This window comes from Mchenga conophoros, linkage group LG10 (assembly GCF_057382185.1).
Source record: "Mchenga conophoros isolate Kocher_MC1m ecotype Shallow Benthic linkage group LG10, M_conophoros_male_GT1.1, whole genome shotgun sequence".
In the NCBI taxonomy this organism is placed as follows: domain Eukaryota; kingdom Metazoa; phylum Chordata; class Actinopteri; order Cichliformes; family Cichlidae; genus Mchenga; species Mchenga conophoros.
In genome coordinates this window covers 16391495-16414835 of record NC_140535.1, presented here as the reverse complement: position 1 = coordinate 16414835, position 23341 = coordinate 16391495, and the positions used below count along the sequence as shown (strand labels likewise).

General features: G+C 40.0%; 3 protein-coding genes across 5 annotated transcripts; 1 reads left to right on the top strand and 2 right to left on the bottom strand.

Moving 5' to 3' along the window:
• Window positions 1-9606: 9606 nt before the first annotated feature.
• Window positions 9607-17928, bottom strand: chrdl2 (chordin-like 2). Its single transcript, XM_085288870.1, has 11 exons — window positions 16272-17928; window positions 15726-15838; window positions 15540-15633; window positions 15285-15430; window positions 14529-14622; window positions 14287-14348; window positions 13591-13753; window positions 13280-13468; window positions 13012-13185; window positions 10663-10755; window positions 9607-10541 (listed from the first exon to the last, which is right to left on the bottom strand). The coding sequence occupies exons 1-11, from the start codon at window positions 16336-16338 to the stop codon at window positions 10408-10410; spliced, it is 1329 nt and encodes a 442-aa protein (XP_085144996.1). The 5' UTR covers window positions 16339-17928; the 3' UTR covers window positions 9607-10407.
• A 111-nt stretch (window positions 17929-18039) lies between these two features.
• On the bottom strand, window positions 18040-21428 carry spag7 (sperm associated antigen 7). Its single transcript, XM_085288872.1, has 7 exons — window positions 21272-21428; window positions 20242-20309; window positions 20046-20134; window positions 19845-19929; window positions 19670-19759; window positions 19148-19304; window positions 18040-19060 (listed from the first exon to the last, which is right to left on the bottom strand). Exons 1-7 carry the CDS (start codon window positions 21354-21356, stop codon window positions 18945-18947), a joined length of 690 nt encoding a protein of 229 aa, XP_085144998.1. The 5' UTR covers window positions 21357-21428; the 3' UTR covers window positions 18040-18944.
• defbl2 (defensin, beta-like 2) lies at window positions 21035-23337 on the top strand. Of its 3 annotated transcripts, none has more exons than XM_085288874.1 (4): window positions 21035-21105; window positions 22342-22493; window positions 22773-22884; window positions 22991-23337. In XM_085288874.1, the coding sequence occupies exons 2-4, from the start codon at window positions 22436-22438 to the stop codon at window positions 23010-23012; spliced, it is 192 nt and encodes a 63-aa protein (XP_085145000.1). In that variant the 5' UTR covers window positions 21035-21105; window positions 22342-22435; the 3' UTR covers window positions 23013-23337. The 3 variants fall into 3 exon arrangements, with proteins under 3 accessions (XP_085145000.1, XP_085145001.1, XP_085144999.1); XM_085288875.1 differs by lacking the exon at window positions 21035-21105 and adding an exon at window positions 21425-21575; XM_085288873.1 differs by lacking the exon at window positions 21035-21105 and having other exon boundaries at window positions 22316-22493.
• Window positions 23338-23341: the final 4 nt, after the last annotated feature.

The following is a 23341-nucleotide window of genomic DNA, read 5'->3' as shown; positions in this document are numbered from 1 at the left end:
GCAAATTTTAGATTATGTAATTAATAAAGCAGATGAATCTGATCATTTCTTTTCCCGCATTACCGTTGTTCAGGCGATGAATCCTGGCTTCATGCTGTTACCTCAGGCTCCTTCTGCAATTCTAAAAGAATCTGTTATCAGGAAAAAGTCAGAAGGATAACTACCAAAGCAACTACAAATTCCCCTTTGAGCCTGATCAGTCGATGAGTAATTAATCACAGCCAGTTGTGCTTGAATCTGCCAACACAGTTTCAGTGTGAGCAGTTGCTTTATATAGACATAAACAGTACCCCAAAATACCCCAAGAATGCAGTACAAAGGGATGTTTTATACTAACAGATGTTTTTATATTTATCAGCTATGTCAATAAATAATGACAGATGCAGGACACAAAGCTGTAAAGGCCCTGTGGTACGAATGGCTTCAAAACCTCTGGATCCTACACTTCCCAAAATGCAATTTACCCAGTTTGCACTTAAACCCCACATTCCCAGCATAAATAACCTCGATGACATCAATGTGATATCATGAGCATTATTTTTTGTTGTCATATATAATTGATTTACTTGTAGACGCCTCATGGGGGTGCTTAAAAGAGGACCTCTTATGGTTCTCTTTATTTTCTACCACATATGCAGCCACATGAAAAACAAAGTACTCTCACATCTGGTGAAAAGCAAACACAGCAAGTCAGCACAAACACCTCATACTAACTGTCAAACACAGTGGCGGAGGACTGAAAATTTGGGCTTGTTTTGCAGCCACAGGACCTGGGCATCTTGCAGTCATTGAGTCAACCGCGAGCTCTTCTGTATACCAGAGCATTCGAGGGTCAAACGTGAGGCGATCTGTTATCTGTCAACAACTAAAACTTGACTCAGACTGCAACAGGACAAAAATCTCAAGCACAGCAGCAACTCTACAAAGGAAACGAAAGAAAAGAACCAAGATGTTGCAATAGTCGAATCAAAGCTCAGACCTCAACCTGACTAAAATGCTGTGGCAGGACCTTAAGAAAGCTGTGCATAAATAAACACCCACAAAGAAAAGTGGTACAAATGACTCTAAAACGATGTGAGGAACTGATAAAATTGCATGGAAAACAATTCCTTTTAGTTATTGCTAAAGGCTACAGGCTACTGAATAACTGGCTGTAGGCCTACTTTGTTTTTCCCACAGAGCGCCTTCTTTTTCACTTAGTTTGTGACAAATAAATATTGATTCATATTGATGTTCATCTGAGATTTTCTTTAATTAATTTTAGAACCTATAAAGGACTAAATCTTTTTGTAATAGGTCTTAACATGTAGAGTTTTAGGAATGTCTACACCTTCTGTTTTTTGCACAACAGTAAATAGACGCCAGAGCAGTCTAGATGCTTGGACTTTTAGTTCTGCATGATAGTATACCTATATATTAGGGGTGCAACGATACACAAAATTCACGGTTCGGTTCGATATTTTTTCGATACAGAAAAAAATGTTCATGCCTTTTTAATTTGTCATTTATTAAATTTTCACGGCACATTCCGCACCACATCTCTGTGCGTTCATCATTTGTTTGAAGCCAGCTCACCTCCTGCAACTACTTTTCCGAAAATACGTGCTTCTTTTGTGGTTCGGACTCCTGACATTTCTTTGGAGGTGGAGGAACATCACAGTAATTGCTTAAAGGAGCTTCTTCGACATCTTTAAGAGTTCTAAACAAATGTCGGTCCAGAAAATCTTATGTACGCAAATGTAACGGAGGCAGAAGGCTGATTCTACTTCCACAGTGGTTTTGTGCGAAGGAAGGAAACCTTCCTCCAGACGGATTGAGCAGTGGAGCCGCCAAGGGAAAACCCGGCGGCGTCTCGCCACCCTATCAATGTTTCTGTTCCGGTTTCCCGAATGGGCAGAGCTCTCAACTCTGCCACCGCTTTCCTGTGGCAAACCAAGCAGCACCAGCCCGTCTGGGCTTGTGGCCGCCGCCACCGCCTGATACCGTTCACTCTCCCAGTCCTCACTCCACCATCAGTGTCTTCTCTCTCGTCTCCCATCACTCTTATTGGCCTCCGGGACCTCACAGGTGTGTTGGGTTCATAATCAAGGAGGGGCGGAGACTTTCCAGGACAAGTCACCGATGAATACCATAAAACATGCAATAAAACCCATAAGAATACAACACTATACAATATTAAAGAAAGTAAAACACAACCAAACATGCACAATAAAAATATCTTAGGTAACTTGTCCCTCTCCACCCCATGACATCCCCCCACACTAAAATATTAGCAGTCCCTGCTAAGGCCCAACTTGCGGTCCTGCAACCTTCTTGGAGTCTGGTTTCTTTCTTTTTTGTTCGGCCCCCAAGGAAAAATACAAAGTGCGCCATTCTGTCCAGTTCCACAACAAGCGAACCATTTCGCATTCCATAGCATAGCTACCCGGAAACCATTAGGTCCTAAGCTGCACCTCGCTGCCACTGTGGGGATACTTCCAGGCCTAACCTGGGCTTCGTGCTTCATCCCAAGCACTGCTGCCTAGCAGCAACCCATAACCCCACTTCCCGCAACCCTGCAGCTGAATGAGGGTGGGGGAGGCTCAATTTGCCATGTTGCAAGGAGAGCTTAACTTCTGTCTTGCTAGCTTGCCCTGCGCTCTTCCTTCTGACGATGCTGTCTGTGTTGAGCGCTCAGTGGATCTGCGCTCGACAGTGCAGCCTAGGCGGAGTAGTCGAACGCAGATTCACTGAGCGCTCAACACAGACAGCATCGTCAGAAGGAAAGTTGATAAAATAAATTACAAATTTTGTATTGTTCGATACATATGCGTACCTAACCGAAATCACTGTATCGAACGGTTCAATATCGATACGAATATACGAATACGAATATATATATATATATATATAGATGAAGGTATACCTTCATCTCTATGTTAAAGTCCCTCCTACATGCTGTTTAAGCTCTCTTTAAAAGTGGAAGCCAGGCATGAAGCTAGCTTAAAAGGGAGGGTGGTCTCAAAAGCCAGTTTCACACAGTGGTTTGAGTGAGATGCTGCCCTAAGGCCCAGAACAAACTAAAAACCATTATTCAGCACTGTGACTCATGCAACACTCCTATAGCAGGGTCCAACTTTATAAATAAGGAGCTGGAAAACATATGTCTATGTTCAAGACTGGAGACATAGTCCACATAGCTTATTGTAATACACACAAAGCTAGTTTTACTTTAGATTGCAGACCAAAGCCAATAGAGAACCCTGTTTCTCTCTGTTTTCATTGGATTTTTCCTCACATTAACATTAACCGCAGAATAAACACATAAAAGCGACTTCTTCTGTAACCTCTTTGATGTTACGATGAAAAACTGATGAGTTGAGTTAATAACTGAAAACACATTTCATCCGCGCTCTTGGTGATATAACAGAGTCTGGCAGGGGAGTCGGATACTCTGTCCAAACGCAAAAAGAAAAATAACAAAAGACATGGCGAAGAAAGGCGCTGATGTCTTAGGCACGGCACATCTGTTTACATATTTATACGTCTCTTTTCTGTACGTCTCAACGCGGCACAGCTTCACATCTGGAGCAGTCGTCACAGCAATCAAGCCTGAGAAATGTTTGGGTAAGGTTTGTTTGACTCTCAAACTGAGGGCCAACAGTTAAGCTTTGAGGATAACCCTGTGGAGACTCAAACACCAGATTTGGCTCGGAAAGAATAGGCCTGAATACCTCATCAACACTCCTCATTACTCAAGTGCCAAATGAGCTCACTGCGGACTGAACCTATTCATTATTTCCTTTGATGGACAATTGAACTGTAACACACTTATCATGTAATCCTGGAAAGGCTTCAGATATTCTGGCTGACATTTGAAAAGAGGCCATTGTTAATTATAGATCATAACTGTAAAGTTGACACTTATTTCGAGGTGGGGGGTGGTGGGGTATTCCGCCCCGCTGCGATCTGTCTTTAATAGTTTATTGCCATTGCAGGCATGCATTAATATTTCTGACCTTTAACCCTCGTCGTTCAGGGGTAAAGGAACGAAGATTTAAGCGTTCGTGACATGTAGCCTCGTACTGTCCGTATTTTTTTTGGCCCGACTCCAAGCATCCGCTAAAATGATCAGGGCCAACTTAATTAACAGGAGGGTTAAGGGTGTAAAAAACAGAGCCCTTGATAGATTTCGGAAGTATTTTGAAGAAGCATAAACTCAGGGACTCTGCTGAGCACCTTAATCAGCTATGAAAGCAAACACATCTATCAGACTTAATTAACTCAACACAATTTGGCTCCCTTTGAATCAAAAGACTGCCTGATTGATTTGCAATGCTTCAGTTCCTCAAAAACACCATACGCATCTGTGAGGATTTAGTTCCTGCAGCCATTTACAAGATGTTATATTTAATTTTTTGTAAATGTAATCACCTCTACTAAGCTGCTCTTTTTGTCAACACTGCAAGCTTAAAAAGCTCACATATAGTTACTCTGCACAAACATGCAGCCTTTTCTGCAACGTGCACCAACTGTTCTCACAAAGGAACTCACATTTTTAAGCAACAGCGAATCAGATTTGTTAATAATCACAATTTTGGCCAAGAAGTGACTCCAATCCTGGGCCGAGTCGTGACCCCGAATCTCACATTTTCTTCCCTTCTCACTGAATCGGGGCTGCATGGGCAGCAGGGTGGAGTACACATACACAGGGAGCTGACCGACTGCATGATTTATACCTACTGACTGCCCCCAGCTGTTACAATTGCAAGAGCCAAGACTAAGCATGCATAGCTGAATTAACCCACGAGACGAATTCAAACGTCCACAAAAAGTGGACTGATAGGATTTCCATTAAAAATAAAAACATATCACAACATCTGATACTGACTAGGCTGCAGCGCGTCTTTTAGAGGTAAAAAGTAACTTGCAACTCAACTGACTTGCTCAAAGGAAGGGAGGGCACATGGAAACGTTCGTTTAAGTTTAATGCTGCTAATTTGAGTTGGCAGCATCAAAGTAGAACACCCCTTTCTCACACTTTTCATTGGAACAGCCTGATTGGGCAACTTAGAGACAGACTGTTGTTAGCTGTCAGGTCTAACAGCTAACACAAAAATATGACAGGTTTTTTTGTGAGAGTAATGAAGGCACACAAGGGAAGTGCGTCGCTTTCAAAATATTGTTTCATGCCTTTAGTGAGAGATGGACAGAGCTGTCTGGCGCAAAGTGTGAAAGCAACACAATTGAGTCATTGTCTGAGGGGAGGGGACAGAGAGAGCATGTCGGGGGTTCACAGAGAAGGGAAGCAATATTATTCTGAAGCGCCCACGCAGTCTACCAAATCAGCAATTGCACTCTGACTGAAGCATGGGAACCGGCAGTAATAATTTGACACCTGTTGATCAAGCTGCCCTGTAGAAAGACTGCACACAGTGCTGCTGAGCAAAATAAACCTTTGCTGCTCCCACAGATCTGCTTTGTAGCTCATTATTTCCACGAGCAGGTTACACTGTATACGGTGTTCTCACTAAAAGGTGGTTTTGTTGTTGCATTGATGTCCTTTACCCCATTTTTATAAAAACAGATACTTGCAGTCATTCATCAGATTATAACAACAGACATAAATTCTAATTATTTGACTATCTGTTCTTCATTAAACCAAGAACTGAAGCGTGGATCCAGAAATAAATAGCAACTGTGTTGTTGGTGTGCCTGCACCATTTTTGCATTTTAAAATGATTTAAAAAAGTATTTCCAGCAACAAAAGTGATTCCTTCCATAGGCTGCCATGTTAAAATGGCCAACTAAAGACCATTTGAAAAAACCCAGTGTGGTAAACAGCACACCAGCATGGCACTGTGGTGGTTAGCACTGTTGCCTCAAAGCAGGAAGGCCCTGTCTCAAAATCCACCTTTTTTCTTTCTTTTTTTTCTTTGTTCTTTGTTCTTTTTCTTTTTTCCTTCTGGAAAAAAGACAATTAATCAATGTTAAACACCTGATTAATCCTCCATTGATGGTCTATAACACAGGCTGGGTTTTTTTTTCATTCATATAGTGAGGCTTGAAGTTAGGGGTGATCACTTTGCCTGACAGGTGTGCTAGCACAACATCATCCTCTGTAGGTGAAGTCACTGAAATCTCCCAGCCTGTCCAAAAAGATTTTTCTTTTCATCCTCGGTCAATAAAATTCTAATTTTTTTTGTTTTTCTGTTTTTTAGCACTAATGAGCAAGTGTGTGTGTCTGTGCATTGCACCCATACAATTTAAGACTGCAGTTTGACTGAGAGCGTCAACCCATAACTACTCCGCGCCATCCATCCATCCATCCATCCATCCATTCTCTTCCTCTTATCCAGTTCAGGGTTGCAGGGGGACTGGAGCCTATTACAGCTACCAAGGGGCGAGAGGCAGGGTGCACAGAGGACAGGTCACCAGCATGGAGAGCATACTCCACTCATTTGTCCAATATGGTAACTTTTTATTCTAAAGAAAACAAAACACTAACACTGAGGCTTCAACAAACCAAAGAAGACTTCACAGTGGCTACGTCCATGTTGGTTATGATTCAGTCTTATTTGACTCATTCTATGTTTTAATTCCACTGATCATTGGAAATTCTGTGAAGCACCTTGTATCTTTGGATTAGAAAGGTGCTATAGAAATAAATGGTATTAATAATTCATTTATTTATTTATTCCTATTATTGTGTTTTAATAAGCCACAATTTCCTCTGGCCCACATCTGTGTAATATGGGATTAATATGTAAGATTTACTGTGATTAATTTCACACAATATTTTGAATTTCTCCTCATATTCCTTTAAGTTATTCACTATGAATCTTAGAAGATTACAAGAAAAAATTAGTATGCTGACTTGCTAATAGGGCCCTTTCCCCCCAGTTCTAGGCAACAATGCAAAATCTCTTAGAGCTTCAAAGCATCACCGACCTCCTGCAAAATTTTGGCACACTGTGAAAAGTCTAACAATTTTATTTGAATATTCCTCTCCTGGCATTGATTAAACCCCTAAAAACTCCTTTCTATTCATGAGAATTATTTATTAGAGAGTTATTCCCTGAATAATAAACCCTTTGTTCTTGCTGGTTTGGATGTAACTTCAGTTATGCTTGTTCAAACCATTAAGCCCTATTAAAGAAGGCAGAGAGCACGATATTGATCCACCAAGCCGATCCATCAGAATGATGACGTATATAACGTGTCACCATTTATAACTTTACAAACATTACAGTGATAAATTCAGTGAGCCCTTAGTTTGTCTAGGATATTAAACACAAGGTGCATATGCATCACTTACTTGGAGGGGCTGACAGTTCAAGACAGTTAACGCTGCAGTTTTTAAATAATGATTTCATTTCTTAAGGGAAGAAAATAATTGCCCCTTAACCAAATAACTGGTTGTGCTGGCCTTGGCAAAAATAAAGAACTGAAATCAAACATTTACAATAACTGGCAATGAGTCTTTCACATCACTGTGGAAGAATGCAGACTTGTTTTAATTCAGGCACACTGGAGGGTTTTTGAGCATGAAGGGCCTTTTTAAGGTCATGCCAAAACATTTCAATCTGATTATGATCTGGACATTAACTAGGCCGCTGCAAAACCTTTATTTGTTTGGGTTTTTTCTTTTATTTGTGGTTTTTAGTCATTCAGAGGTGGAATTGCTGGTGTGTTTTGGATCATTGTCGGGCTTCATAGCCTGATTGTGCTTAAGCTTCAGGGTCTGATCTGATGGATAAAAAGCAGAATTCATGGTTCCATCGATTACAGCAAGTCTTCAAGGTTGTAAAACAGCAAAGCAGCCCTAGATCATCACACTACCACCACCGTGCTTGACTGTTGGTGTTCTTTTTATGAATTCAGATGTAATGGGACTCAAAGCTTCCAAAAAGGTTTGCTTTTGTCTTGTCCATCCACAGAATATCATCAGTCTTGCGGCTCATCAAGATGATTTTTGGCAAATACATTTGTATAATAATTTTAAGAAAGAAGTTACTGGAGTGGAGGATTTTACTATTAAGTGGACATATAGTGCAACAAATTAATTGTTGTCATTTTGGTTTATTGTTGTTGTTATTATTAATTGTTATTAGGAGAAAGGATTCAGTCTCAAATTTGAGTTTTGGTAGATACACCTTTGGTATCAATTTCGAACTCCATGGCTCCTCATTCTCGGCCACACCGCCTGCCAGCCCACCCAGCTGCCCGATGACCTGGTGGAGTGACAACAATACCCATCAGCCTTATACAGCTGAAGGGCAAAAAGTAGAGGGTAACTCAATGTTAATTTGGGATCACTTAAATGAGATGACAGGATGATATTGTCAACAAAAAATATTAAATTCAGATAAATGGAAATTTTATGTATATTTCAGTGAAAGTGTCAGAATCTTTTGACCACTATTTTATACATTTAGTAGCCACCATTGCTCTGGGATTTTAAGAAATTGACATCAGTATGGGAGCTAACCTTTATTTTTAAGCATGTTTCAGAATTAGAGGTTCAAAATTATGAAATTATTGCGACCTTCACAAGCAAGGGATGTTTTTGGTAAGGACACAATATAATGATGACAAATTTGAGAAACACATTCACAAATCCAATTGTAAAAACTGTCAGTTTGTTGTGGGATTGGTCCAAAGTATCTGGAAAAGAGCTGTTCCTACACCCATACATAAAAAGCTGTGATCGTTATGGTGGCTGTAGCTCAGGAGGCAGAGCAGGTCATCTACTAATCAGAAGGTTGGCTCTCACTGTGGTTTATTTGAGTCCCAAAGCCTTAGAAATGACTTTGTAGCTCTTTCCAGACTGACAGATGTCAGTAACTTTGTTTCTCAGCTGTTTCTTTCTTTTGTGGCATGTGTTTTTTTGTTTGTTTGTTTTAACTCTTTTAGCCTACCTTACTTTGTCAGATCTGGCATTAATCAGGCATGTGTGTGGCTAGTTAAACTGAACTCTGGTTTCCACAAAAAATGTGGTTAATCACGGTTAATTAACAAGGAGGGCCATTTTTGTTTTTTACACAGGGCCAGGCAGGTTTGCATCGCTTTTTTTCTCTTATTTACCTGAATGATCTTTGTCTACTATTACATTTTTTAATGCTCAGAGATACGTGTAAAGTATGATAAATATGCAAAAAAAAAACAAAAACCTAAGACTATGGAAGAAGGCAAACATGTTTTCAGGGCACTAACATCTCAATTCCTTGAAACCAACCTTCAGTGGTTTTTCAGAGTTTATGTCTTAATGTGTCTGAGTTGTATTTGGTGGCACAAATATACAAACTATATGGGTAGTTTGAATGTTGTGGCTGATCAGAAAATATGAGTTTAAGGTTTAGTTTGAGCTTCTGCTTTTGATTTCCACGCCTCTGATAACATTTAATTTCCAGCTGGAACACAGTTTATCCGGCCTTCCGGAGCTCGATTTATTGGAAGCCTCCAGGCGATGAAGGTCTTAGGACTGCACTGCTGTAGCTGGCGTGCAGACCACTGATGAATCAGCAAATCATTCTCAAAAACAGTTAGACACCCTGCCTCAAGTAGAAATCCTGATTCCTACTGTGACTGAAATGCATCATTTCATACATAACAGCAGGACACAAATCAGAGAAAACTTTAAGGTATTTATACCCATGAGGGGTGGTACAGAGTGCATTCAACTACATCCGCCACTGTAAAATACACAAAAGGTATGTGGAGCAGTAAAATATCAGGATATTACAACAAACTGTGCAGCTGCATACAAAAAGAAGCTACAATAGGTCTTTAGCTAACAACAGAAAAGGCACAATTGTAAAAAGCTGTGCATTTACTCCCATGTAATGCCTGAAACTACTTCAAGAAAAATAAGAAAAACATTCAAGCAGTCACATGTATATACACAGAAATCATATAGGAAACAATACCCTTTAAATAAGGTGACAAAAACTTGCTGTATTTACAATAAATACTTTGATGACCACACAAACAAACAAAATGTGGCTTCTATCCCAACTTATATTAAAATACAAGTTCCTTTCATGTACTTAAGCAAAGCCTTTCCCTTCTTCCACAAATACTGATCCCACTGAGTGAATGCCAAAACAGTCTTTGAAGCCTTCGTCCCAAAATTACAACTGAATGAAGCTGCTAAGAAATCTACATTTCTTATTCACATGTTCACATTTTGTTTATAATTACAGCACCTAGCTAAATTCATGATAGTTTTTGAATTATTACAAGTACACATCATAAGCAAGTCAGCTGTCGAGCGCACTGCTACAGACTGTGCAACCTAACAGTTTAAAACTAAAAATATGTGATGATTAAACATGATGGTCAATGATGGATTAAAAACAGTATAGATAATATATTTGACTTGCACATCCAAGTAGTTATTCTGAATAATGATACATATAGCGACAATTAGGGTGAACACAGGCCTTCGGTTTGCTTAGGATTTAGGAAAGTCACAATCTCCCGAATGCCATCTTCACAAATCGTGGTCTGAGGAGCTTTACTCAGATTTTCTCCTTCCTCTTTAAATTTTCTCCATGTCTCTGAAAAATAAATGAGAACTGATGTAAACCTGATACACACACACACAAAATCACAGTAAGATAAGTCTAAAATAATGATTTCAAAATCTGCCACATAAATCAGTCGCTTCAAAAAACAAACCTTCATCGAGTGTTGTGAGCAACGTGCAGTTCTCTGGATGATCCAAAATGTCTTTCCTTTGAATGTCGCCAATTTCCATTAATTGCAAAACGCCTGTAAGAATAAAGGACTCAGAGGAGAATCACACAGAGGTGCAGCCGTGCTGTATGTTTGTCTTGCTTTACACATTTTGGAAACTATAACCCTAATTTCAGAAGAGTTGAGGGGAACAAAAATAAATAAAAACGGAATTAAATGATTTATTTTTCATAGAACGATAGAAAAAACATTAAACGTTTAAACATGTGACTATTTTACAAAAGTAAGCTTATTTTTAAATTCGATGGTAGCAACACGTCTCAAAAAACTTGGAACAGGAGCAACAATAGGTGGGAAAAGTAAGTTGTACTAAAAGGAAACAGCTGGAGGAACGTTTTGCAGCTAATTAGATTCATTGGCAACAGGTTAGTAACGTGCCTGGGTAAAAAGAGCATCTAGCCAAGGCAGAGTTTCTAAGACGTAGTCATCTCTTTTCATTCCCTGTGTGTTTATACAACACTCTGCATTTAATCATTAATAGTTATGAAACTCTGTTTCTCTCTCCCTCCCCTCACTTCCAACCAATCACAAGAGATGGATGTCCCTTCCTGTTTCCTGCTCAGTGGGAGTTTTTCCTTGCCACTGTCTCCAAGCACTTGCCATAGGGGGACGTGTAGGAGTGTCTTTCTAATATTGCAGCATTTTTACCTTGGTGCTACATAAAAACAACTAATTGAACTGAAGGTAGTCACTAATCTGCAAAAACTGCAAATAGTGGAGCAAGTTCAGAATCATTTTTCTTGGTATAAAATTAAAAGATTCCATCATCTTAGTACATAATATCACCAAAAGATTCTGAGAATGTGAAGAAATTTCCGTGCTCAAAGGAAAAGGCCAAAAATCAGTACTGGAAGCCTATGATCTTCGGTATTGCATTAATCACTTCGTGAGCTCAGTTCACTGTGCCATCAACAAATGCAAGTCAAAGCTCTGTCATGCAAAGAGGAAACCACATGTGAACATGATCGAGACACATCGCTGTCTTCTCTGGGCTAAAACTCTCGAGGCAAAGTGGACAACTGTCCTGAGGTCAGATGAATCAAAATCAGAAATTTGTCTTGGAAAACATGGATGCCGCATCCTTAGAACTACACAGGAGGAGCTCGGTTTGTTGTCCAAAAGTTCAAAAGCCTGCATCTCTGAAGTATAGAGGTATAGAGGTGCATTAGTGGCTATGAGTTTGGCAGCTTGAAAGGCACCATCAGGCTTGCATCTCGGCAAAACAATGCTAAACCGCATACTCCACTGCAGTCCAGACCTTTCACCAACTGAAAACATTTGGCGTGTCACGAAATTAAAAATACAACAAAGAAGACTGTTTTAGCAATAATTTTATATTGGACAATAATGGGACAAGATTCCTCTCTTAAAAGTCCACACATTTATTGGCTGTCGTTAAAAGAAGAGAGGTGGTACACACTGGCAAACATTACCCTGTCCCAACTTTTTTTGAGGCATGTTGCGACCATCAAGAATATATTTTGATCTTAAAACTGTACATTTTCTCAGTTTTCACTTTTAGATGTTTTCTGTGATCTATTGTGAATAAAATATGGGTTTATGAGACAAATCACAGCATGATGTTTTTGTTTGCATTTTACACAGCATTCCCACTTTGTTCTAATTGGCTTTCTATTCTTTTTTGCTCTGTTGTCAAGTGTTAGGTGAGAAGAACGACAGTCGTGACACACACTATATCTTTAATATAAAGGTACGACTAAGCTGTATATCAAAGATGGATGTAACCACCATAAAGCTACTTTAGGGTTTGTGAACTACCAATTTAAAGCCTCAAGTTCAGGATTTCTTCTATTGCTGTCTTGTTTTTAAACCAAAGCTGAAGGCACTCCATCCTCACGTGGTAGCTTGAACCACAAGGTAGACCCTCTTTTTCTCATAGATTTTCATGTGTTTTTGGTACAAATCAGAGAAGTTGTTATTAATAATTTAGATTTAAGGCACTTCTGCTGGAGGTTCAGGTCTGAGAGCTGGAGCAGTGGTGCAGCTTTTATGTACAGTCTATTGGAGGGAGTTAAGTTACACTCTCATAAAGACTGGAAATATGAAGAAAATAGCTTGGCTCAGGTAAGAGAATCTGCTGACCAGCACCTCTAAAATGAATGAAAGCCACTCTGTATGCTAAGTGAGTGATGATACTGAACAGTCAGGAAACCTGTACATGCTCACAATCTTCTCATCTAATACTCGGCAAGAAAAAATGAGCACGTTTGAAAAAAATGTTAACTTTTCCTATAATATAGCTCAGAGTACCTTCTATAGTGTTCCATACTTGTACTTCAACTTCAGCAGTACTTTGTCTTTCAACAGCAATGATCCTAACTGCGTTGGGTGAGTCAACATTCAGAGCTGATTCAACTTTATACACCAAGAGGTTATTTTTATGTCCGAGATAGCACTGGGTCTGGTTACTTTCAGCTTTAGTCTCTGGGGAAAACAATTAGGAGAGCGGTTGAATGGATGATGTTTACAGTCCATCAACATCAAATCTGTATAAACAGCCAAAGTATTGTTTGACTACCTGGACAAGTCTTGCAGCACTTTCCCGCTGATTTCATAGGATGTTGGCAAGGGTACTGGGTAGGACATGTGATGCGTTTGCAGTCCGATATCCCGTCAGTACAAGTGCACAGGATGCATTCCAGGACTTTACCCAAAACTGGGTGCCACATGTCTCCATGAGAGTATGTCTTGCCATTGTATAAACACGCTGAGAGAAATGGAAAACATTTGAGTGTTGCGCTACATATGGAAACGATTGTAAAGTTGTGAGAAGCATGTACATAAAATAAAATGCCTACAAATGATCTTTCTGTTTTGACAAAGTCTCACCTCTTTGGTGTTTCCTCTGCAACAAAATCTTCACGGTGGTCTCTGAAGCCCCTTTAAGGTTGAGTTTACTGAGACTCGGGCCTCTAGGAGAGGTCCTGGGTGCAGTGGCGCGGTTGGACCGCACCCTGCTCTGTTCTCCAGAGCACTGATCAACCGAATGCCTCTATGTAAAACAGAAGACAATGCAGTTATCCTTCATGTATTTAGCTACTGGAGTTACTTGCTTTGCCCCCAAAGTGAAAACTGAAGGAACATCAGAATATGCCCCAAATCATTAAAGTTAATAACATTGCTAAAGACATCTGAGTCACTGCTTTTAGCTCATTTTTTCCCCTTTAAATAGGATGACAGTGCAGCTCAGTGCTGCGCAGTGATTGGGCCAAATGAACCACAGATTGTGCCTTTGTCACTAACAATCACAGCAAATGGGTGATTCACAAAGAATCTGAACAATATGATGCCAAGTTGGGCGGATAACTGCATAAGGGGGAAAAAATCAGCCTGCTTGCTCCGACTTTTGTCGTGATCACGGTGACACAGACGAGGACAGCTTACCAGATCCTGTTAGATTTCAAGCCCTATAATTAAACTGCAGCTACTAAACTGGTGAGACCACTTTGCAGTCTTAAACTAAATTTAAATATAATTTTCAAATGCAGGCAAATTTCCCACGAAAGCAATCAGCAAAATACATACAACTCCTCTGTTTAGCTGATGGTTTCCATCCTCAGTTGATGAGGACCCACTGACGCCATGATCTAAGAGAAAAAAAGGGGAATGTAGATCAATATAAAAAAAAACCACTCTTATTAACCAGCTACATTGCTCAGCCCCTAACCTATATGTGAAAATCCTAAAATAGTGCTCCTTACTGCTTCGTGAATTCCATCTTGGAAACTGAATAAAGGCATTTTGTCAGCTTAGAGAAGATTGACTACCTTTACACAGCAAACAGCAGGTATCTGGAACAGACGCCGGGGAGGAACAGGTGATAGGTTGGCAGGTTTTCAGAGCACAGAAGATGTTTCCATCCTGTGATAAGAAAAAAATCCAATATTAAGAAAAAAATGACATTCGAGAACTATCTATTGTAAAAAGTGGAATGAATTAGATAATATTATAATAATAACCATGCTGTGATAGCAAAATGTATTTTAACAGCACATCATATCGCTACCAAAAAAACAAATTGCCCTTTGTTCAGATACAGCACGGCAAAGAAATGTGCCCAAAGCTTTTTTCACTGTTTTTAAACCTGTACCTGTAAGTTATTCACTGGTTAAATAATTGCTGTTTATTCTGTTTTTGTACAACATTTTAAGCAAAAAGCACTTAAAAGCTTAAACATTAGCTTGTCATGCTGCTCTATATTGTAAAGTACACTTTGTATTATGTGCATGTCACAGCCAAAGCAAGACAGCAATGCATTTCACTTACAACTGCATAACACTGGCAGCTACTTCTTCTCATACATGCAATAACACTATACTTAAAAAAAACACACCCCACACATGTATATAATGATTTTTCTTTACATATCTAACATTTCAATATGAATTACATTGCAAAGGTTCTGAATATTCTCCTATTTCTTTTGCATTTTACATCCTTTTTACAATCAAACTCTCTCTGAAAAATGAAAACTCTTTATTCAGAAACTAAGAAATGAAAGTATCAAATTAGACTGAACTCACAGAGCATGTGCACATAACACACTGATTGCTTTGCTTGGATGGGAAGAGGTTGTGTTTGGTGAATGTCTCCCCGGGCTGATAAATGCTCCCATTATACCTGCAGGATTTCACCGAAGCCCTCAGCCCTGCAGGAATCCTCGGCTCGTCTGGGAGAGGGGGGAGAACACACCAAGCAGGACGGGATGCTTTAAAAACCACAACAGAAGTAGTTTTTCTCAAAAGCTTAAGCTGACAGTGTGTGACGAGTCAGTCTACCTGTGCATCTCGGACAGCATTGCTGAGGCTCAGCTACAGGGTTTTCACATGGCAGGACAGGGCACTTGATTGTGTTACATTTCACATGGCCTGTCTAAAAGAGAGCAAATCCCAGAATTTATAGGCTGCTATTTAAGCAACTTTGGCTTCTTTTGGTGTAATATCCCTTTAATGTATCAACTTTACCTCTGTGCAGACGCAGCGTATGCAGAACATGTACCCAAAAGGCTCTAGATAAGGATGCCAGCTGTCTCCTGGGATATATGTCTTGTCTTTGAAAGTACACACCAAACCGGACCCTGAGAGTTAAACAAAAAAAGATGAGCTACTGAGAAACGCATATGGCGCAGATAAACGGATCGGCAGAAAATAAAGACATTCACACTACTTCAGTACTGCATAAAACATTTTCCAAAGCAACTGTCACCTTTGAGTTGTGTAAACTGGGTTAAAACGTGGAAAACGTATCAGATGCCAAACAGCGGACTGTTCCCTAAGACTATTTAGAGAAACAGAAGTCATGATTTAACTTCTGCTGACTTCTGTGACAGCAAAAGAGAAAGAAAACTGTGCAGCAAACACGTTAATCCTAATATACGAGTCGCGGAATCCGAGCAAACTTTTCTCATTTGAGTCGCATTTTCATGCTTTTCTCCCCCTCCGTAACATTTAAAGCCCCCCTCAAAGACACGTTTGATCAGGAAAGAATAAGCATCAACAGTCTGCTCTTACCTTTCCGGGGTTTTAGCTCTGCAGCTGCAAACCAAATAATGAAAATGAACAAAAACATGGACTTCATTTCTTTTCTTGCTTCTTTTTTTTTTTTTTTTTTTTTTTTTTTTTTTACATGTGCCCGACTGACTCTTCAATGCGCAATAAATATGTGTTTCTGCGGGACAGAAACTGCAGGACAGTGTGAAACAGGAATTTTAAAAAAAATCCTACTTTTTTTTTGTTGGATAATCTATGGCGCCTTCTTCAGGAGACAAACAGGGATGGCATTAGAGTGGACGTATCACAAGTGAAACAGCTTAAACAGCGACCGCGTTACAGAAGTGGAAGAATGTCACTGTTTCAAGAAAAAGTGTCAGTTCCTCTCTTTAGAAAGTAGAAAGTACCAAAATTACGGCAATAAAAGCACTTAAATAATTTAACCTTGCACTCATGTATTTGTATCAGCGTTAATAGGAATTCCCTAAAAGCGTTTCTTTAGCTGTTTGAGACAGGCGCCGTTTAAAATGTGGATTGAACTGTTTTAATCTTTAACAGTGTGCTGGAGTTGTAGCAAAGAGGTTATGAACCAGGATTTATGCTTTGATTATCCATAAAGTGATAAAACAAAGATGTTTGTATTTTTTTTTATTAAACGAATCAGTAAAAGTGACCCTCTGTGCAAATGATCTTTCCAAAAGCTGCTTGGGAGTCACGTGTTAAAGCTACTGCTGTTCACTGGATATTTACTTCTTCCAGACCATTCTGTGTAATCGTCAGAGATGGCTGGGCAAAACTTCCAAGCAGATCAACAGTTCAAAGTCACTTAAATTACTTTTCCTACTCATTCTAATGCGACAGGTCCATCTTGTCCACATTTTTAAAATCACTGGGCAGCTGTCATGTGATTGGCTAATTAGATGTTTATATTATCAAAAGGCTGAACAAGTGGAGTGGCCATTAAGTTTACATACAAAAACTATATTTCCTGGCAAAATCTACATACTTCTGAAAGATTTATCAGAAGAACCCACTGGTAACAGCAAAATATCTGCACAACTCTTTTTTTGTTTTAGCATTTAGTTATATGAAAGAAAAACAGTAAATCAAAGCATCGCTTTACATGTCAGTTTTGCAACAGAAGACATAGTAAACGCCAAAACCTCATACCAACCATGGAAGGAGTATTGTAGTTCGTGGCTGCAATGATCAAGGAAACAATAAATTCACAACTGTAAAAAATGGCCTGTATTTATATAGCGCTTTACTAGTCCCTAAGGACCCCAAAGCGCTTTACACATTCAGTCATCCACTCATTCACACACTGGTGATGGCAGCTACATTGTAGCCACAGCAGCCCTGGGGTGCACTGACAGAGACGAGGCTGCCGGACACTGGCGCCACTGGGTCCTCTGACCACCACCAGTAGGCAACGGGTGAAGTGTCTTGCCCAAGGACACAACGACCGAGACTGTCAGAGTTGGGGCTTGAACCGGCAACCTTCCGATTACAAGATGAACTGCAGAGAAAGACATTACCGGAGGATGTCAGAGCAGCAGCCCCTGACCTCAAGCCAAGGCAGCGTGTGTGATATAAAACAAGACATCAATAGAGAAAATGTAAAAAAGGAATTTAGTGCAAGTAGATACACTGTAACTGCCATTATGATTGGACAGTGATGTATCACAGTTGCTGATTTGATTATAAGATGTTTATGCATGTAGCTGTATTGAGTGAGAGCTTTTCGCCCTGCTGAGAGAATAGAGACGGGATCAAACATACAAAGAACTAATACTTTTCTCCATTTATTAATACATTGGGGATAAAATGATACAACCATGTTAAAAGAGACACTAAGATGCTGGGAACACCTGCATGAATTCTTGTTTGTAACAAACAAAAGACATGAAATTTAAAAAACAAACAAAAAAAAAAAAACAAACCCAAACAAACCAGAAAACAAAACTGAGAGCACAACATCCTAAGAAGAAGTCTGGTACTCCGACTCCTATTATGATGCCTTTTGTAAGCAATCACATGGCTTTTTAATAAAACATTTACACTGGAGTTAAAGAATACACAGTCAGTGCAGGTTTACAGAAAGATTTCTAAAAGAGGGTTTCCTCATGTGACAGACAAAAATGGTATGCTTCCATCTTTACAATGTGACATAGGTTTAGACTGAAAAGAAAAATTCAACAAACCAAACCCTTGTTAAAATATGAGATTACGGCTTTAAAAAAAAAAAACTGTACTGGACATTTTGGACACTGTCAGTGCAGAGTTCAATTTTAACTACCTAACAGCTGGATTTTTAAAGTTCATCCTGCGCAGCCGTGCTTAAATCTGCTAAAAATATTCTGCCGTTATGGTTTTATGCATCTGAACACTCATATAACATGTTTATACTATACAGTTCACATGTGAGTGTGAGGCAAATGTTAAATGTGTTTAACAACCCAGTTCTCAGACACCAGCACACCTGAAGATCCTCCACTGAGCAAGTTTTTATAATTTTAGCACAGTCTTGGTCACAAAGCATGAGAAAACACTTGCTTGTTGATACATAAATTAAACGTTTGTACATCTGAAGTACAGGATATTGCATTATAGGATGAATGAGACACACATAAACGCACTTACGTGCTCGCACACGCAAACAGCAGACAGACAGACGGCACACGTGCCGGAGACTCAAGAGCTGCTGCCGTGCGCCCCCGTGTCGTCCTCGCGCTTCTGCCGTTTCTTTGCTCTGATTGCATTCATGGCTTCTTCTATGGAGCGAGTGTCCCTCTTGTTGGCCACCGGCACTGGGACAGAAAACAACCAACACAATGACCAAAGAGAATGACACAAAGCAAAGTGTTTCATTTCTGTAAGCCGGCCTCTACACTCACCACAGCCATAAGCCCTGTTGGCCTCAAGTGTATGTGCAGCATCTTTTGCAGCTGAAGTGCCAATCAGGTGACTGTACTTGTCTCTGTAGTTAGAGTTGGGGCATATTTGTGACTTTTCTGTCTGACTGGATGCTGCTTCTTCCAGTGCAGCCTGTTCCTAGAAGTGACAAGAAAGGGCAACATGGTGAGAAATTCAAGGTAATCATCATCAAGCACCAAAGTGAAATGTGATCAAGAAGTTAATTTTTTTTAAATTCAACTTAATTTCTTTACCTCAGAGCCATAAAGTGCCTCCACTCTTCCACTTTAACACAGAAGTAGCATAAGTAGCAACTACCATTATCACTGTTTCAAACTTTGCATATGTATGGAAGTGTTTTTTGGAAGCTTCTTAGAAGGTACATTTGTTTAGTTTCTAAATATTTAAATATAGGAATTATAACATTAGACAAGAAGAAAAATAAATAAAAATTATATATATATATATATATATATATAAAAACAGAGGAACACCAGTCTTACTTTTAGTCTGCGCCGCTGTTCAGCCAGTTTGGGGTCCCACTCTTCTCCCTTGCGATAGGCTTCCAGCTCCTCATCTGATGGAGCAAACTCCTGCCACAACAACATTTTCCCATCAGTCATATAAAACTAAAAAGATTGTTTTCAGATCCAACACTGGATTTCAAAGCACTCGTACCTTCTTGAAAAGCATGACGTAACGGCTCTCTTCATCCTCCCCAAAAGAAAAAGACGTCAAACCAGCCACCTCTGCAACATCATGTCTGAGAGACAGGAAGAGATGAAATCTTAATAGTATCGACAAGTGGGGGAGAAATGTGTTTCAAGGCAGATAAATGCTTGTTTTACTTTTTAGTAATGAAAGAAAAATAGTATGTACAATATACTCCTTTCAATCTTCCCCATGGGATTGTATTTTCTTTTCTGTTGTGAACTGTCTTGGATGAAATCTGACACCTCTTTCTCCATCTGAATAAAAGATGCATGTGATAAATAGCAGGATTAATTTAGGGCGGTCAGAAAAGCTCTGCATCACAAATTCATTTTGTCTTAGATAAGACACTTAAAGGTCTCACCTTTTTCCTGAACTCTGCTTTCTTTCTTTTCTCCTCTTCTTCCATCTTCTTGAGCCTTGCTGCTTGCTCTTCAAAGAACAACAACTGATTTTTAATGTGTTTACTCAGGCATTTTAGTACTGAAAACTTTCAGAGTGCCCCGCTGTTAAACACAGAACATCTAGTCCTACTGCAAAAACTGGTCGTTTTCCTTAATGACCCAAGGATAGTAAAACAACGGGCTTCCTGTAATCCCAAAATCACCAGGCATCAGATCCTATTATCTGTTGCATGTCTGTGATGTTTTATACAGATGCACACTCTCTAAAGTTAATTAAAGAGATTTGGTTGTGCCCATGTCCTCACTACAACTGAAAAGACATTTCTTTGTTGTTTATTTGTACCAACACTCCACTCAGTGTTGCCAGTGTTTTGAGCAGGACTCTTGAAAGCATTAAAAGTGCATCTACACAAACAAATATCCCATTTTTACTGGAGCCATATGAAACTTAAGAGTTACTGCAGTTCTTAGTACATGTGCTTTTGTTATAGCTGCTGACTGTAACTGTAAGCTTTAAGCAGCCTACACAGTATTTATCAATTAAAGGGAACCAAGGTAGGAAGCACATTCCCAGACCTAATAGTTAAGATTTTGATAAGATGTTGGGAGACAGAAAGGGTTAATGACCGTGAATTCGAATAACTTGGGTTTTCAGGAAACTGCATTTGAAAGCCGAGCATTGTGAAAGCTCAGAGGTAACTTAATCAGATGGCAAAGACGGACTGTTCTCGGCAGGTTTGCGTTTCAGCAGCTGCCCGTAGCTCAGACTTGTCTGCGACAGTCTGCAGCATGTTGTGTTGAGGCGGTGCTAACTCTTCAACCAGGTCAGTCGCCGTTTACTGAAAGCTGAACTGACCAATGGCAGCTCAAGAAATGCCTGGTTCGCCTCTTCTTTCAATTTTCACATACGTTTAAATCCCGCGTCACGTTCATTTAAACGGATTCAGACTAGCTTGACGCTATTCGCTGTTTAGGCGATACAATATGTACCTCGTGCCTTTCGTCGGCTTTCCTGGTCGCCGACTGTAGGAGGTTTTTCCATCGAGTTTAGGATTGAACCGAGGAGGTCCGCCATCTTGAAATGATAGCGCAGACCTGTAAAGGCTGTTTTTAGCTGCAGCTGTACAGGCTGCGCAGGCGCGGATGAACTGAGCCGTCTTCGCCGGGGCAAAATATCCGCATTTCAATTACACAGCGCCACCTTCTACCAGAAGGTTGTACTGCACAACTGTAGTGGAATCGATTTAGACTTCTGTTTCTCTAAATCGCAATTACATTTACCAGACCAAAAACAGTAAGCGCGTTGAAATACATAAATTGCTCTGTGCTTCATCTTGTTGCAGACAATCGTAATGCTGCTGGGCTTCTCATGCTCATTCTTTTTTTTAAATTTTATTTTCAATTTGAAAAATTGTAGCCGAAGCCCATTTCTCATTTGATTGGCCCAGTTTCTAGGTTTATATGTGTATATAAATATTTGTTTTGTTTGTGTTGTTTGGGAGGGCCAAACATGCCAGCAAATAACTTTGCATGAGCAGTAGAGGGCATGCTGTCCAATTATATATATATATGTCTCTGTTATTGTTTTGTTAACAATCATTCCCTGCGTCACTGGACCAGCATGTTTTGTGCAGTTTGGAGTTTCCCAGCATCAGCAGTAACACATGAACTACTGCCATATTCAGAGGTGGGGAGAGCAGTACGTGCACAGAGGCTTGAACGTGCAGCAGGACAGACAGAACTGTTCTGCTTACCTTCTGTAATACAAATATATTAGATAGTCCTTTACCTTTAAATGCTACATTTTCTTTTGAAAGAGTCCACTCTCGTCTAAATTAACTGCTCTGCTCTGCCATAGGGGCATATCCTATAAGAACTAGTTTGTGTTTTGCATATTGACAGACAGTTACAGGGATGGTTCTTTTGAATAATAAACAAAAAGAAACTTCAAATTCTCAAGAGGCTGCAGCTGTTGATTATGCTGAGTGAACCGACAGTCCTGACCTTCAGCCCTCAGACTCTCATCACTCAGTGATGCTCTGCTATTGTGATTTGGACAGAGCACGCCGGACTCCTCCCCCGTGCTTCAACTGCTGTATAAATGCAGAACCAGCGCGTCAGCGGCAGTGTCTGAAAGCTCATTGGTACCCAAACATGAAGGGACTGAGCTTGGTTCTCCTCGTGCTTCTCCTGATGCTCGCAGCTGGGGAGGGTAAGGATTGAATGCATCTGCTTTGTCACAGTAAGAGACTGAAATGAAGCAAATCAAAGTGTCGCATATGCTCAAACTACACCGTAAGTGTACTGGGCCTGTTTGTGTTTGAACTGAGGAGAAGTAAGACATCATAAAACGATACAACTTTCTATGTCAGATACATTTTAGGTGCTGTAAATATCTGAAGGATTCGTTGCCACCATAGCTTATGGAAATGCCAGTAAGCCAACATTCATCAGGGATGCTGGAATGTCATTTTTAAATAATTATCTACAGGAACTGATCCAGAAACGCAGTACTGGACTTGTGGGTATAGAGGACTCTGCAGACGGTTCTGCTATGCTCAAGAATACATTGTTGGTCATCACGGCTGCCCCCGAAGATACAGGTAGGCGTGGAACGATTGTTATAGTGCTTTTGCTAAAGGTACAAACCCATAAGAAATTATCTCTAATTGCAAGTTTAACTGAAGTTTTACTCTTCTATTTTTCCAGGTGCTGTGCTATGAGATACTAGCAGCGCTCCACTTGCCTAATGCTGCCTGAAAGTTATCACATCATCAGTTCTGACATATTCAGTACAGGCAGCTGTGGTCATAGTAACGCTCCTGGATGAAACTATGACAACTTTACTGTCATTCGACCCCTCTTGGCCTCCCAGCATCCTGTGGGATCTGACAATGAGTGCTTTTGAAGTGGACTTTCTGTAGCTAGACAAAGCTCATTTGCAGCTCTTAGGTGTGTATCTGCCATGTACCTCGCATTCTTTACAACAGAACTGTTTGAGCTGTCACCTTTACCTCTCTGGTCTGCAGTGTTGACAATAAATGCATTAAAATAAATGTG

Excerpts from the sequence above, each read along its gene's own strand:
- defbl2 (XM_085288873.1), top strand. The coding sequence starts at position 22,316 with ATGCTCTGCTATTGTGATTTGGACAGAGCACGCCGGACTCCTCCCCCG. Across the intron at positions 22,494-22,772 it reads GATGCTCGCAGCTGGGGAGG|GAACTGATCCAGAAACGCAG; the intron begins GTAAGGATTGAA and ends AATTATCTACAG. Across the intron at positions 22,885-22,990 it reads GGCTGCCCCCGAAGATACAG|GTGCTGTGCTATGAGATACT; the intron begins GTAGGCGTGGAA and ends CTATTTTTCCAG.
- chrdl2 (XM_085288870.1), bottom strand. The coding sequence starts at position 16,338 with ATGAAGTCCATGTTTTTGTTCATTTTCATTATTTGGTTTGCAGCTGCA. Across the intron at positions 14,623-15,284 it reads GTGTTATGTGCACATGCTCT|GATGGAAACATCTTCTGTGC; the intron begins GTGAGTTCAGTC and ends TTCTTATCACAG. Across the intron at positions 10,542-10,662 it reads GCTCACAACACTCGATGAAG|AGACATGGAGAAAATTTAAA; the intron begins GTTTGTTTTTTG and ends TTTATTTTTCAG.
- spag7 (XM_085288872.1), bottom strand. The coding sequence starts at position 21,356 with ATGGCGGACCTCCTCGGTTCAATCCTAAACTCGATGGAAAAACCTCCT. Across the intron at positions 20,310-21,271 it reads AAGCCGACGAAAGGCACGAG|AGCAAGCAGCAAGGCTCAAG; the intron begins GTACATATTGTA and ends TGTTCTTTGAAG. Across the intron at positions 19,930-20,045 it reads AAGATTGAAAGGAGTATATT|ACATGATGTTGCAGAGGTGG; the intron begins GTACATACTATT and ends CCTGTCTCTCAG.